At 39.0% G+C, this 16,464-nt stretch overlaps 1 protein-coding gene across 23 annotated transcripts in view; it reads right to left on the minus strand.

The window, feature by feature from the left end:
- The window catches only part of APBB2 (amyloid beta precursor protein binding family B member 2), a 159,773-nt gene that overhangs the window by 48,343 nt on the left and 94,966 nt on the right, over positions 1-16,464 (minus strand). For 16 of the 23 annotated variants that reach the window (XM_072336661.1, XM_072336654.1, XM_072336657.1 and 13 more), the window contains 4 exons: positions 9,896-10,104; positions 5,530-5,592; positions 5,039-5,124; positions 4,872-4,932 (listed from right to left, as the gene is read on the minus strand). In XM_072336661.1, the coding sequence (XP_072192762.1) occupies positions 4,872-4,932; positions 5,039-5,124; positions 5,530-5,592; positions 9,896-10,104 (419 nt within the window). The remainder of the gene's footprint in view (positions 1-4,871; positions 4,933-5,038; positions 5,125-5,529; positions 5,593-9,895; positions 10,105-16,464) is intronic. The other 7 variants (XM_072336663.1, XM_072336667.1, XM_072336665.1 and 4 more) reach the window with 3 other exon arrangements.

Genomic DNA, 16,464 nt, shown 5'->3' on the forward strand with positions numbered 1-16,464 from the left:
TGGTGAAAGAAGGAATACACAGACACATTCTCCAAAACATCTAGTACACAAAATGAGAAAGTATGAAGAAAACGTTGAAGTGATGTATTTTAGTGCTTCAGTCTGCTGTTTCTAAAACTGCTTGTGAAGCAGAACGGTTTAGCACACCTGCATCATTTATCTACAGCATCTGCACAGCTGGGAGTGTGCCTTAATGCTGCTTGTGGCAGGCAGCCAAATTCAGGAGCAACCCACCAGCTTAGGAATCACTGTCCTCATTGCTCACCTTTGCTACTAAGAGGCTGCAAAGATGGAAAGGTGAATAAACTTTTGCTTTACTATAATGATTGTTGAGAATGACCTCCCTTCAACTATTCACTGGATGTTTCAAGCAGCAAATCTGTTTTAATTCAGTTCTAAAAGCTACTGAAATGACTACCTGAAAAGTGAGAAGGGGAGATAGCTAAGGGTGCCCCTTTGTGTTTGAAAGGAAAAACCATAAGCCCCCTAAACCTCTTCAAATTTCTCTCAAATGTTTATATTGATTTTATTTATTTAAAATAATTTATTTCCATATTATCGTGCTACCTCCTGAAAGTCTAAAACCAATAGCAAATGGAAACACATCTTTGAAACTACTTAACTCGTATTCTATTTCCTCTGTTTTAAAACACTCACAAACATTGTTAAAGGAAGATCCATGTGCACTGAATATAGTGTTTTCTTCTGTTTTGAGAAACTATCTCCGCAATATTCCATCAATGCAAAAAACAGCACTTGGGTGTTCTACTGGCTGAAGTTTAGTCTTGAAAGAACTCTTTGGGTTAATCTCCAAAATATATAATTCTGCTGTCCATAAGGCACTTTCAGCTACTAGCAAGATTATTTGGAAGGGGCCTCAAGAGATTATTGAGTCCAAAGCACACACCCTACAATATGTCACACAGGTAGGCAACCAGACAGGTCTTGAATATTTCCATAGAAGGAGACTCCACAACTTCTCTGGGAAACCAGTTCCAATGCTCTGTCACCCTTATTGTAAAGAAGTTCTTCTATGTGTTTGTATGGAACTTCTCCCCATGTTCAAGATTTAGGCCACTGCTCATTGTCTTAACACTACACACCACCAAGAAGAGCCTGGCCTAATTTATTTGCCTTCCACCTTCCTTCAGATACATATTAACATTAATCTCACTTTTTACTCACCTTTTAACAAGGTGGCAACCTCAGATTTTAACTGAGATGGACTGAACTAAAGCTTTCTGTAGAGCTTCATATGCTCATGAGAAGATCAGATGCAGTACGAGGTGGACTGTGAAAATACTGGATAAGCGTTGACTATTTCCTGTTTGCACCAATAATTTCAGAAGCTATTTTGAATGGGAAAGAATTACGCACTTTAATGTGGAAAGTTTATGCTTTTCTGCAATTACTAGACATGACATAAACTACACGTCTCTGGTTGGGTCTTCACTTTCTTCATCAGAGATCTGACTCATCTCCAGCTCACCTCCATCATCATGGGGGCAGACTGATTATTTGCTAGTGGCCCTGAGTCTACTCAGGATATTTGTTTCTGGAGAAGGTAAGAAACATGCAGAAATGGGACCTCTCCAAAAGACACCCACCTTCACAGCAAGAGAAGCATCAAAGAGATAGTGCTTAACTGTTTGGGAAAAGTTATTTCAACAGTGATATTTACAGGCCACATTCATGACAACCACAAGTCAGCTTGCCAACCCTCACATTACTCAAAACACCCAAGTATGCTTAACAGTTCATCACCACGTTCATCACTTTCCATGCCTTCCACTTCTTTTCCATTCACTTACAGGTAAATCACCACATTCAGGTACCTGTTAGCAGCATCTCATACAAAACATAGAAATGATCTCTTCTTCCTTTCTTTTGAGTTCCTGAACATTTAATGGTTTTAAAATTAGAAAAGAAAATTTTGAAACACTTGCCTAGTACTTTAGCAGGTATAGATACTTTTCCACAATTCTTAGATATCAATTTTTAGCTACTCTAAAATGGCAAGGGTGGAAAGTAAAGCCCTGCAGAACAAGCTAATATGGGGACAGAAAATTGGAAAATCCATACAGGACTACATTAAGCCTAACCAGAAAACCACATTTAAATGGAAAGGATAAAGGCAGGTTCAAATGTCCAGTCGAATAGGCTGATTCTGTATAGATTTAGGAGAAACTGAGCCTCATGACTCCCCTGTTCATCATCCCATCCCTAGGGATAGAGACAAATTTCCCAAGAGGTTCAATTTGTTTGCACCAGCACAGGGAAAAATGTTAGCATCTTTCTATACTTTTACACAGAGCCAGCATAACTGTAAGGTAAATAGTGTAACAAGACATAGCCCAAAGGAGTTTATAGTCCAGGGTTGATAAAAGCATCTTTTTGCCTCAAAAAAGTGGGAATGCACAGGTTTCTCAATAAATAAATTAACCAGAAAAGTTATGATCTGTCTACTGGGAAGCACCAATTCAAAACTCATTTCCAGTTGCGCATGTTTCACATGCAGAATTAGTATCCCTGCCAAGCACAACGAACCATTTCTTCAAGAAATTCCTACAAAAATAAATCACTGAAATAGAGAAGCTCAATCTGATCATCCTCCTCTTTCTTCCCCTTTCCCTTCCCTTTTATGGTCCTATGCAGAAAACCTGTGCCAACCTGCCAAGGATGTGCAGCTCAAAGCTGAGTAAACAACTTTTCTTACAGGAACTACATGAATTCTACGACATACTTTTCCCAGCATTTATTGTTTAGAACGCTACAGTCCTTACAGAAGTAGACAACCATTGGGGAAGGGAAGTACTGGAGACTTCCACATGGTGGCACAGTTCCCTTTACTGAAAGACAGCACTGCTCTGTGCACCTAAAGATATTGTTCTTTTTCTTTTAACGTACTGGCCACTATCATGAATAGGCTTAAACTGATCCAAAGTTTCCAGCATCTCTCTAACAAGGCCCATTTTGACAAATTCTTCCAACAGAGTTTAATGAGCTACACAGCTTCCTTCTCTGAGGCTGCGCTTGCTGCCACGCAGAAGCAAGCTTCAGACCAATGCGGTGAAGGCAGTGATGTGGCAGAGAGGCTGAAGAAGCTAGAAATCTGATTTATCCAAGTGTCAGGTCATCTGTTTTCAATCCTGTTGCACTTCTTTTACTCTCACAACAACTTGGATAAAATGGGCTATCAAGGAACCATCCTACCACACCCACCTTTCCATGTTTTTTTCCAGAGGTGAAGATTTTCCTGGTATTCCCAGACCCACTTCCCATCCCTGCAAGGAACAGCCATGCAGCAGCTGGAAGCTTTGCCCTCAGCCTGTGGAGCTGCAGAGTAATGCTCAAGCTGCTGAGCTATACCACCCCTACACAACAGTCCCGTTAGACAGCGATAGCACATCAGTGCTAAAGTGATGCATAAACATAAAACACATGTATAATTCCTACTCCAGTTCTTGTCCTGCTCCTTTCAGCCACTTCAGCGAATGTTTTCAGTGCTCAGTTAAAATTACTCATTTAAGCATCGTCAGCACAGTTGGGTCTACACAGCTGCTGTGGACAAGCTCTTGGTTTCATCTCATTTCACTGATACTGGATGGGTATCAGTTCCACGAATTGTGTAGCTAAATGGCTAGTTAGACAAGGAGGGAGATGATGACCAGCATTCCTTGTTCACACAAACACTGCCATATTCTCCACACAAGAAGGACTCCTCATCCTCCCCAGTGCTAATCATCCAGTAAAGATTCAGACGTACCAAATTACCAGCTACTTGTAATGCTTTCCACTCTGTAAGACATTTGAAAGGAACAGCTTTCTGAAGACTGGTACCTAATGCTCATCACTCCCCCACTCCATTTACTGTGCCTGTCATTATAACGAGAGCAGCTGAAGCCTCGCTTTTTTAACTGCCAGCCTGCCAAGCGAAACAAACTTATTTACATCTGATTTAAACATCACAAGCCAAATAATCAAGACGACAAAGACATTTAAGTACCCTGATCAGTCTGTTTTCTCTCCTAAAATATATCGTTAATGCTATTATAATTATTAAATCTGTTACATACTGTCTTTCTGCACGTAAGTAGCTTCTGCTCCTGTCAGTCACTGCAGGTGTACGGCAGCAAAGGCACTCATTTAAACTAGTTGGATTTCCAATTATAGAGATTCACATACACTCTTAAAAATGGATGCAAGCACATGGCAAAACTGTCAACAAGACCAATCTGGAGACATGTGCAGAAGCTTTCAAAACCTCCTGCTGCTTCCTTCTCCTCAGAAAGTTTAGATTACATCACTGAAGGCCCTGATGATTTAATTATGGCGCTTGTTCACGTGGTAGTCTCATTTTTATCCATAAACTTTATCCTCAAACTAGATTGCATTCTTTGTTCACTAAAATATGAAGTTCCTTTTTCTAAAAAGCAGCTTCCTTGTTAGTAGCTGAGAGTTGAAGCAGCCTCTTGAATGAGGAGTACTTAAAGAGGGGGCAAGCTTGAGAATAAAGAACCACTGCCATCACTGAAAGCACCAGGAAGCTACCCAACCATGACAAACAACAAGACCCTCTCTTGCTTAGGACAGAAAACTTGCATGGTTGTGCAAGGGGTCAGTTACTACCACTTACTCTTCAGCTGTAACATGCAATTTCTTGGCTCTTGGTCACACTTTCCTGACCAAACTGAATAAAGCTTTAAATTGCAAATTCCTTTGAAAAAATAAGTCTTGCACAGTCAATCTACGTTGTGCCAAAAGGAGGAGTATATTAAACTTCACAATCTTGGGGGCATTCTGCAGCTTGCAAGTTATGTTCACACCTGCAAAATTTTAATTGTTATATCACAGTGTATTTTCTTACAGACCTTGGCTTCTGGATCACTGTTGACGCTACAAGAATCATCATCATCTGACTGTGGAGCATTTCTGTTAAAGAAAAAATGAACAAAAATCAACTTAAAAATAAGGTAAAAATTAAGGAAAGCACCATATGGAACTGGTTACTCCATGGGAGTTTCTGTAGTCATCGTACCTGAGCTTCAAGGAGGCATAGCGCAATGTTGCTCCTTCAAACTCTTTCAGACTTGGGTCTGGGTTCACAGTGGCTGCATGCAGGTCCTAGAGATAAAGGCAGTTTGGTCAATGCAGCATTAAGGACACCGTCATGTTATTTCTTATTCCAAAGGGAAATTAAATCCTCCCTGCAAAGAAGCGACAGTACTGCTGGCTGAAGTTGAAAAGAGGCATGCATATATATTCTCAAGCTGCATTTCACTCAGTGCAGGCATCTTATTTGTTATGTCATGGCGGTTGCCCTGCAAGTTAAGACTGAATCCATTCCAAGTGGAAAGATCAGAAAAGGCAGCATGTTTGTGAGCTACACATCCCTAGCAGTACCCCCAATCACTTCGGCCTATGTTATGAATGACATTCATGGAAAATAAAAGGGGAAAAAACAGCCACTGCCATGCAAAAAACAAGGGTAATAGTATTAAAGGTTCTAAAATCTGACAATATACTTGCCTTCCAAATGTCACTATTAATCTTTCCCCCATTCAGTACAGCAAAATCACTCCATGGCTGTTTCTAGACACATAATTATTCACACAGGAAGAAGCACATTGACAAAAAAAAAGAAAAAAAGAAGAAAAAAAAAAAAAAGAAAAAAAAAAAGAAAAGAAAAAGAAAAAAAAACACAAGACACTGTTGTTAGCATTGATATTTACAGGATGGGTTAGGGAACAGATCACCTCAAACTTCGGCTCATTACTATACCATGGCATTTGGAGGAAAGGGAAGAGAAGACGTGCTTCTAACAGTTACTTACCAAAACAAATGATTGAAACAAGGAAAGTTAATATAAATTAGGAACGGACAATGAAATTATTCTTTAACTATGATCTTAAAAGCAAGCAAAATAAATCTGAATATGAATGTTGGCCACAGCTGCTACAGCCTGGTAAACAGCAGTTTTGCGGAAACACAAGGATTCACATTTGATTGGTACATTTGTTAAGAGACTAATTACTACTGGAAGTAGAAATACCACAACACAATGATATACACAGGGAGAAGATACGTACAAGGTAAAGATCAAATGTTTTCTAGGGAAAAAGCACGAGGAACGGAGTGAAGGAAAGGAGGATTAATAAGGAGTGCAGAGAGATTTTTTTGCTGAGAAAGTACTTCTGGAAAATCTAGGAGCTATTTTTTAAAGAAGAAAACCACCCACTCTCTCATTTTCCGTTTAACTTTCTAATAACTCTGAAGCATTCAGTAGTGCAGTCAATAAGGCAATGGTGCATATAACAGTACGGCAATCTGAGCTTTGTCCTTCCCGGCAAAGCCTGGGAGGAGCAACTAATGTTGGAGTTGCCCTGACCTTCCCCACAAGGAAGCAGCCTCTCTTTGTAGCTCCCCAAATCCTCAAGAATTCCCATAATTAATAGCCCCTCCCATTAGCTCTGCACTGAGGCCAAGCAGCACTCATGTAACAATTAGTAACTCCTGCCAAACATGCCTCTGACTTTATTAATCGTTGTTAGTTTTTCCTCCTAATTTCTAATTATTAGCTGTTGGCAATTATGTTATCTACGGAAGAACTTCTAGAGGTGATCCGGGTGTGTGATGAATCAGACTAAGAAGACAACTACCATCAACATGTTCTACTGGGACCTCAAAGAAGTTCTTACTGAAAATTAAGCCCCTTCTCTCTGCACGGGAAATGGGAAAGAAGGCAGTAACTTCTCTACAATTTGGAAGAAAACACACAAAACATGAGGATTTAGGAAGCAAGTCATTCATCAACACAGAGAAGAGCCAACTAAAACTAAGCGACCTCTAACCACCTGTCCAAAACCAAACTATATTTGTATGTTTTTGCTGCAGTAGGAAGGGAAGGAATGCCCCAGGTTAGCCATACGTAGCGTTTATTAGCATTTCTGCTACATGTGCAGAACATTTCACACAACACGTAACCTGCAATTGGTTTGGATTGAAATCCACTGATTATTTTGGAAAGCAAAATTGCCTTACAGCCTGAGCGAGGGTAAGACATCTTTGTACTTCCCTTTTCTTAAAGCCCTTTGTGCGCATTACAGCACCATTTCTCCATGATCATCTTCTTGTAACTTGTTGTGCAACACTAAGTAACTCTAGTTCTTCAGGCTAAATACCTGCAACCAGGCACAGAATAAAACTGGCTATCTTTGTTGGCTGCCCTCAGCTGTAAGCCACATTCTACCAAATGAAGCAAAGTTTCTGTACGTCACATCATTTAAGAGACAGGGACACAAAGCTAAAATTAATACATAAACAACAAATGAATCAATAAAGGAACAAGACAAAGGGTAAAAATAGTTTTACTCAGGGAACAAAAATAAAAGTTTCTAAATGTTTATGTAACTAACCTAAAAGCTGGAATAGCCCAAACAAACTCAAGACTAGCACTAGATGCTTCACAAACAGAAGTGATAAAATAATTGTTATGGAGTCACAAAAGCCTATTAGGACAAATAAGAAATGCTACCCACACCGATCTTCAATCTTAGATTACCCTTTCATCCATCTAAAAGGTTTTCAGTAGAAAACAATACAAATTCCAGCCAATGGGGATGAACTAAGGCAGCCCTTCCAAGCCAGATTAGTTTTGGAAGCCTGCACTCCGAGCAGTACACAGCTCACACATGCTCCAGCCTCAAGCTGGAACCTGTCCACCACAACCACTGCTGCCAATGGCAGCACCAGGATACAGACATTTGGGAGCCTCATTCTAGATCAAATTCCACATCTTTTGTGTCAGATTGTCAGACAGATTTCCAGATTAATTCTATCAATGTGCTGGTATTTTATTGCAGTGCTATCTTAGTAATGACAGTCAAAAAATCAGTATTATTTAAATACTGGCATGTTAGAAGCTTATCAGTGAATGTAGAAATCTTGAAGAGATAAATTCCTCAGTTTATATCTACAATTAAAATAGGCATATAGTGTTAGCATATCAATGTAAGTATGAGGAACTTGTTTATTTCTTATATAATCTTTTAAGATACAGTACATTGTATTGATCCTGACATGGAAATGCATGTGGATCAAATTCTTCAGTGCATCAGCATTTCCACATTGAAATCTGAATGAGTTTAATATAAGTTCTTACATACTCATATATGTGGCATTTTAGAATAGCTCTTCAAATGTCTTATTTTATACATCCACACTTAAGATCCGTGCCGCTACAACTATTCTCTGTTTAAAGAAAGTAAAATTATAAAAGATTAAAGGTACAAAAGCCACATTACAAGCAGGTCTAACATTTTCATTGCAAAGACATTTTAAACAGAGGTAGAAAAACTAATTCTAAAGAATATAGGCATTCTCCCTCTGCAATTTACTAACCCAACTGATTTCTGACTGATTTACTAACCCAACTGATGGCTGCTCATGCAAGACATCTACAGCTTCCCTATTGAAGCCCATATGTTGTCCATATTCTAGAGTAAGAGAAATACTTAATGCTGAAGTTATATCCCTCACTTATAAACTCCAGAAATTTAAAATCGGAAGAATTTGCAGGAATTTATAAGGAGCATTTCTGATTTTCTTATTTTCTAGACAACTGACATCAACTGATGTTCTTTCCCCATGAAACTCTCTCAGAAATGGTTTCCAATGTGAACAGACACCTTACTGATGTGAACCATAACCGAAACAGTGTGGTTAAGCTTGGCAAACTTACGTGTAGCATTTGTGAACATGTGGGAGCAATCTTTCTGAGATAATAAACAAGAATGTGCATGTTTAAGCCTATACAGGATAAAAGTTTCAGGGTCAAAATTGTAACACATATTTGAATGTCCTTAACTCCCCTTGCCTTTCACCTAAGTTACTTTGGTGCATGTATCAATAAAGTCAAGAACAAAAATAATGTCATATCTAAATACATTAAAAAATAATAACTAAAGACTACCCGATACAAAAATCAAAGCTAGTACAAAGACTTCAACTGATTCCATAAAACTGTAGACGTCCTTCTGAAATGTCAGTACAAAAAAGGATTATGTTTCATAATAATCTGTTATCGTGTTTGTGGTTTATTCCACAGAAGTCTTCTCAACATTAAAAAACCCAATGTGAATCCATTTTTGAAGCACCCTCTTCTTTTTCAGGATTTATTTTATATTTCTATGTATATGACATCAATCAACCTTCTCAACTGTGCCTGCAAGGATTACTTTAAAGGCAGTATCGTATATTGCTCTTTCAGCCCATGAAGAAAGAAAGAACATATTTCTTTCTGTTTCTAGTTAAAGGCTGACTGCAACACAGTGATCTACTCGTGCAGATATTTTGTACTGACAAGATGTTAAGAGGCTTACACTTGAGAATACTTGATATTTATTTAATAGAAACTACCCTGTAAAGCAGCTGGAGTCTCAAATGAATTCTTTGTGTGATACCCCACTCCTACAAGGTGAACCAAAAAGAAGATGCAATTACAAATAGTCTAGTAAAAAGATAGCTATAATGTGCAGAAATTTTATGTACCCATATAATGGAGAAACGCTTCAGCACATACTAGACAACCGAAGCCATTTCACATCAATCACACACTGACTTATTTATGTGAGATACGATGTTTGATTTCATCCTACACATCCAAAGTTTAGGATGCTATATGAGGCATAGCCATTAGAAAATACGCATGGGAAATAGACAATTACAATATACTGTCAACAAGAAGCTATACTTTGGGATAACATAAGGCCTCATATTCTAATGCTTACTTTAGGCAACATTCAGACTTGCAAGGTAATTTCACCTTTCTCTTTCACCTTTCAAGAAGGTATGTCTTTTCTAATAGCACACAGCACACAACAGGATAGCATGTTACCTCAGTTTCTGGAGTGGGAGATGGAGTAATGGAACCAAGTGATCCTTTCCTTGAGCCTTGAAGATCTGTTGGAACAGACACGGGACGTTGCCACTGAGTTGTTCCTGTAGGTATGTGCCAGTAGTAGATTCCAGCAATGTCATTGATTTTTTTCCATCCAGGTGGTAAGTCTGGGTCTGTCTGAAATGACTGATCACTCCATATATCTGCTGGGTACGGGGGAAAAAAAGGAAGAAAAAAAGAAAATGAATCAACGTTACAAAGATATGAATGGTTTGTTTTTCATAGGTCTTCACCTGATGCAAACAAAGCACATCAGATACTACTGTTGTACTGTTCCTATGGACAGGAACACCAAGAAAGACCTTGACTTACTGAGTCTCAAAATAAGGCAAGAAAGTCTGCATGGCTTGAATTAGCCTACAAAGAGATGGAAAACTTAACAAAGAGTTACTCCAATATGGCTTTAACCTAATGCCATCAGATAAACTAGCTTTTCTAATAATGTTTAGCTTTAGGTACATTAAAACACAGCATATAAAGAAATAACTGGAATTGTGGTGTAACCTGTTCTGCTCCCTTCATCGCACTACTTTCCCTTGTCAACACATGCTACCAGAGAATGCATTTCGGCTAATCAAAATCAGCTTATCAAAAGAAAGACAAAGTAACAGAAAACCAGAATCTGCAATGACTTTACTTGCAGCATCCAAAAGACTACTTGCTCAAAACAATGCAAATAAAAGAATCCAATGACCATTTTGCACACAACCCTGGCTGTCAGAAATAACATCATTTTGAACTGGTTTTATAATAGGGCAGGAAAAAAAAGCTCAAACTCATCAACAGTGCCAACACAGGGATGAAACACTGGTGCTGCTGGAAAATCTCTGACAAATGTGCCTGCAATTCGTACCATAATTAGAGACATTCCCAAATTTATACGAGGTTACAGATGGGTATAAGAAATGCCACCAGTAGAAAAAACACAGTACTTTTTAGAAAGGCAGAGGCACCATCTATATGAAAAACTGCTATATTTCAGCAAGGGCAGTTTTTTTCCCAGGGAATACATGCTTTCCAGTCACTGGGAAGGGAGACATCGCTCTTTAAAACCTCCCAGTCAAAAGTGCTTTGGAGGTGTCCTTATGTTATGTGCTGTTAACCAGCTGCCGTTCTCCAAGGGCTGTCAACTTGCAAGATAAGACAATAACCTCCTGGTCCAACATTTCGCCAGCAGTAAAGGAGACATGAGGGGCTGACACTGGCATACAAACTGTTCTAGTTAAAAAAAAAAAGAAAAAAAATACACCGACAAGAAAGGCAGCACTGTACCAAGAGCTGTGGCTCATCTATTCCAGCAACGCACTTCCAGCTTTCAGAGAAAGGCCTCAAAACACCCACAGTGAAGGGTAAATGAATTGCAGAACCATATGAGTTGGTAGGGACCCTTAATGGCCATCTAGTCCAACTCTGCTGCAATGAACAGGAATATCTACAGCTAGATCAGGTTGATCAGAGCCCTGTCCAGCCTGGCCTTAAATGTTTCTAAGGACAAAGCATCCACTTCCTCTACAGACAGTCTGTTCCAGAACAACCTGACCATGGGAAGAAGTCCACTCCACCAGAAGCACTGGGGTTTGTTTAGGAAACTGTTATGAAGCTGATATGCTGAGAGTTCCATTGTTTTCCCATTAAATTAGTGGAAGATAGCAGAAGGTCGGTAATTTGAAACTGTACTTACGGAATATTTTATTTCACTTGTCATGGAAAAAAACAACAACACAGAAAAAGATAATAGATAATACCAATCTCCTGATTTATACTATCAGTTGCTTTATATCTTTCTTCTTCACATCTTTATTGAATTAAAAACGTGTTGTTACCCCAACTAACGTTTCTTGCTAGGTGCTTCAGCACTTCTATTACCTGTTTCCCAATACCTCTCACTTCTGCAATCCTCACTTAAGCACATGCAAACTCACACACAAATGGAATGATAACTTGATTTGACTCTTACATTTATAGCACAAACCTGACAATTTTTCCTACAATCCTATTTTCAGTTCTTAAGTTACTGATATACAATTTTAGGGCTAACCTGAGAAAGTTCTGCAGAAAAGAAGCGTAACTTCATCATTACACTTAAATTCAATAACGTGCTTTAAGGATCAAAACCCAATACTATAGACCAGATGCAATCATATAATCAATTCAAAAAATTCCTAAGTATACTAAATATTCACCTCAACATGTCCTTTGTAGCCTCTCCTACATAGTTTTTGACTCTGAGGTCTTATAAGCCTTGAAGTGCATTCATACTTGTACAATGTCTTAGGTTAGAAGGGATCTTAAAGATACCCAGTTCCAACCCCCCCTTCTGTGCACAGGGTTTCCACTCACAAGTTCCAGCTGCTGGGCTTACATCAAGCTTTTTGTCCAACAGGATCCCCTACTCCTAGTCCTTAGGGCTGCTCTCAATGAGTTCTTTCCCCAGTCTGTATGGACATCTGGGGTTGCCCCAACAACTTGGCCCAAGTCAAACAACTTCACCTGCACTTTTCCCAACCATGTAAAAACAAAATGAAACTTTCCATAACTTAACTGCATCATGCAAAATACTAGTATGTATTAAGGTTAATTATCTCAGTATCACAGTGAAGTATGCACAGCAACAACTGCAAGACCAAATACACATGGGTAAGTTTAAATAAGTGGTTCATATCACAGAAATGCTAGTGTTCATAAAATATAGATATTGGGCCTTGCATTGTATGTTGGAACAGAAAAATGATAAGCCTTTATTACACAATGAGGAACTGTTTCACATTAGTTCAGGTTCATATAGTTTACAGTATTAAACAACTATACCTCAACAGCGCCGTGACATGAAATGTCACTGTGCTCACTTTACAAAGATAGACACTGCTTCTGTCCTTGTCATATAAACATACATGTGTATGCACATGTCTTTTACATACGTTGTTTGCGAAGTACTGTGATGTGGCTGAATTATTTCTTTTAAACAAATCAACCACAGATGCGGAAGAAGCAACACAATTATTTATTGCAATGATAAACTACCAGAAAAACCTAAATTGAAGTGACCTTGAAGTATAAATGTACAAAACTAACAGCAGAGGAAAACCATTAACCCAGAGACTGAAAACAACAACATTTATGCAACATTTAACCAGAATATAATAAATTCACTTGTGCATGAATGAACACTTGGAAAGAAATCCTGTGAAACAGCTGGGTGCATTCAGGGGTAAGAAAATATCACCTGGCTGAGTATCAGTTATTTACTACAAAAATTATTCACTAACAAAAAAACATACGAAAATATGCTTGCATATGTTCTGAGATAAAATAGGGAGTTAAATTTAATCACCAGCTGATTAATGCAGCTGAACAGGAGGAAGCCATTTCACAGGTGTTCACACTGAAACATTAGTTGCTGAACTGGCCAATGAAGGAAACAAAAGTCAGCTGTGCAAACCTACCTGAAATAAATGCAACCTTGTCCCACCTACAACTAATTTGCAAACACACCTCAAGATCACACAGGGCTAACCTTCTCACAGGCTGTGACTTTCTACCAGCACAGACTGGAAAACCAATCTAGCTTGCCCTCTTCTGTAACAGGTGAAAGCATTCACCGTGCAGGTGGAAGGTAATGACCCATCACAAGAGATAGAGCACAAGGAAGGTGGAAGTAAAAGCCAATGTTCAAAATCTGACAGGATAGATGAATGCTGTGCAGCATCAGAGACATACTACAGGAGACCATTTTTCTTTATTTGAATATAGAATGATGGGTAGTAAAATACTTTTCCTTTGAATTCCAATGACCTTGCTTAATGGTATGATATTGAGTCAAAATGTCTATTTGTTATATGGGCCACAGTAATAACAGCCCCTTAGCAGAGCAGAGTCCAGACCACCAAGAGAAAACAAAAAAGGTACCACACCGATACCCTGTTACATTCAACAATCTTTTCAGTTCTAATCTTCCAGTAAAAGGGAAGAAGACAGCCACAAGATGGGGGAGAAAGGAAGCAGGTATCTGCATATCAAGTCTGTTCTCTTGATGTAACATGCCTTACAACCTGCATGCAACAAATCCAGACAATTTATGACCATTGGGAACCTTTCTGCTGTACGTTGCTCATCATACCCCAGAGGTGAAGTCCTACATGGATACTCCCAGTCTTTTCCATGCTTTTCACTGAATTGCAGATGAAAGGTTTTGTTTTGACTTCATGCACCAATAACTGCAGGCTGCTGGTGCAGCACAGTGTGATAACCTGATGACTTGTGTCTTCCAAAAGGCAGATGAGAGGCTATGCCAGGTGGACATGCGCCCCTAGAAAGACCCATGGTGAAAGTAAGAACTGCAAACTACTGCACAAAAGCATGTCCAACAGAATTAGAAGCCAAAAGCACATATACGCTGTAAGAAACAGGAACACATTCTTATATTGTTTCAGGAAATGAACCACCACCAGGTTCCCTCTGAAGTGATGATAAATAAGGTGCCAGGGACAGAGTGAACAGTCAGTGCCTCGCTACTGAAGTCCCTGAGCATGGGGTTTTTTCTTGGTAGATTGGTGGGTTTTTGTTGTTGTTTGCTTGTTTGTTTTTAAAAGAGATTAATTTCTGTAAGCATAATTTCTTGTACTTGGAAGCAGCTGATGATGTAAGCACAGTTCCTAGCTGATGCAAATTCAGCTTAACTAGAATTATTGAAGTGCCTGGTTTTCAGTCCCTCTTTTCAGCAAAGAAGGGCTCTTTTCACATTGTGGTGGCTGAATGACTAAGTGAGACCATTTGCCTGTAAGACTCAACAATGCTTCTAAGCACTTGATCTGAATTATCTAAATAGGTTAGGAAACAAAATACTCGTACTGTACAAAGATAAAGATGAGAGATCTCACTTTTCTCCTTTCAGAAAGTAGTTACTTCTCATTTACCTCTCTCAGTTCTTAGGACTGTTTTATATCTGTTCTACCTACAACTCAAAAGAAAAGAGCTACCATCCAAATGCAGGATTTGATCTAGACTTTGATTATCTGCCTCTCTTAGGAACGTATTTCCACACTGAAAAGTTAATTGAGAAGGAGCGTTCGGTGTCCAGGCTGGGAGTACAATGGTCCAACTTGGGACATGTTCAGAGTTCTCTAACCCTACCAAAAAATAGTCTGGCCAATAATAAATTCAGAAATCCATTTTTCAGCCTTTCGCTCTTCCATTGCTCACATTGCAGCAGTTGGTGCAAAGTGTCAACAAAGAAATTAAAATACAAAAGAAAACACAAGAACAACAGCATAGCCTCATTAGTAAAGTTCCTAACAGGAAAATTGCAAAGAAGGGAATGGTGACAGAATATGACAGCATGTCATTGGTAGTGTTCTGGCAGCAATGGGAAGCCCCTAGCTTAAAATTTGATGGCATTTTTTATTGCTGGGGTGAAAGCACCAGGAAACCGATGGGTGACAATAGAATATGCCTGTTGCAGTCTGGGCACAGTGGGTAGGAACTAAGAACAGAAAGGGATAAAGAGGTTTTACTAAAAATGAAAGAGGATGAGGAAAACATTTCTTATTCTTCAGAACTTCCAAGATATTGAAATGTTTTCCTTCTGTCTTCTGGGCCTAAACAAAAATCAAGCCAAACCTGAAATGAAATCTTAAAGATCCCATTGATTTCAACAGATTTGGGCTTTAATCCTAAAGGGAGTACATTACTCCCTCCACCTACCCTCATATGAATGAGTATCAAAGAAAAGACATAAGGAGGGAAAGGAAGGTATGTTGAACTAATGAATGAAGGCAAACAAAGATAAACAAGCATTCTCCATGAAAAAGCACAAGAGTAAGAACACAAACCCTGAACATTTTTATGATGTTTATTGCCTGAAGTGAGTTCAGTGTGCAAATTTAGGCTGCTCAGGTTTAACAAAAATACACCCAAAAGACAAATTTTCTTCTCACTTTGCTCTAAAGCACAACTGGCAGTACAACCAACCTCATAATTCATAGTAATGACAGCCAGCAGGTAGTCTCTCCCAATCATTCATGCTTCTTGCAGTGATGCTATCTCAGACATAAGTGCAGCAAAAACGCAAGTCACTAGGACAAATAGTTATAAATCAGAAAAGCCTGTCTAATTTGGGTAACGTTACTCAACAAGGAGTGAAAAACAGCCAGAATCTGGTCATTTGGTGCAATCTTTCCTCGCAGCATGCAACGGGTTGTCATGCCAACCCAGTCCTCCTCATCAAACTGCTGAACTGGTTGCTTGCATTTTGGGAACTCAGAAGATTTCCAAACAGGTTCCATGGTAAAGTGCTGAAATGCAGGATTTACAGGCATGCCTGCAAGCAGGCACAATCTGTGCCAAGATGAACTGCCATTTTGACCAATGGCAGCATAAACCATAATTAGAAAAGCCTGACAACTTAAAAATCCTAAGGAAGCTCCGGATTAAGCACCTGTGCTATTCTTTCCTTCTTTAAAATATGGTGTGGTCTTTATCCTGCTATACGAGCTCCGACGGACTTCAAG

The sequence above is a fragment of the Excalfactoria chinensis genome, chromosome 4 (assembly GCF_039878825.1).
Source record: "Excalfactoria chinensis isolate bCotChi1 chromosome 4, bCotChi1.hap2, whole genome shotgun sequence".
NCBI lineage: Eukaryota > Metazoa > Chordata > Aves > Galliformes > Phasianidae > Excalfactoria > Excalfactoria chinensis.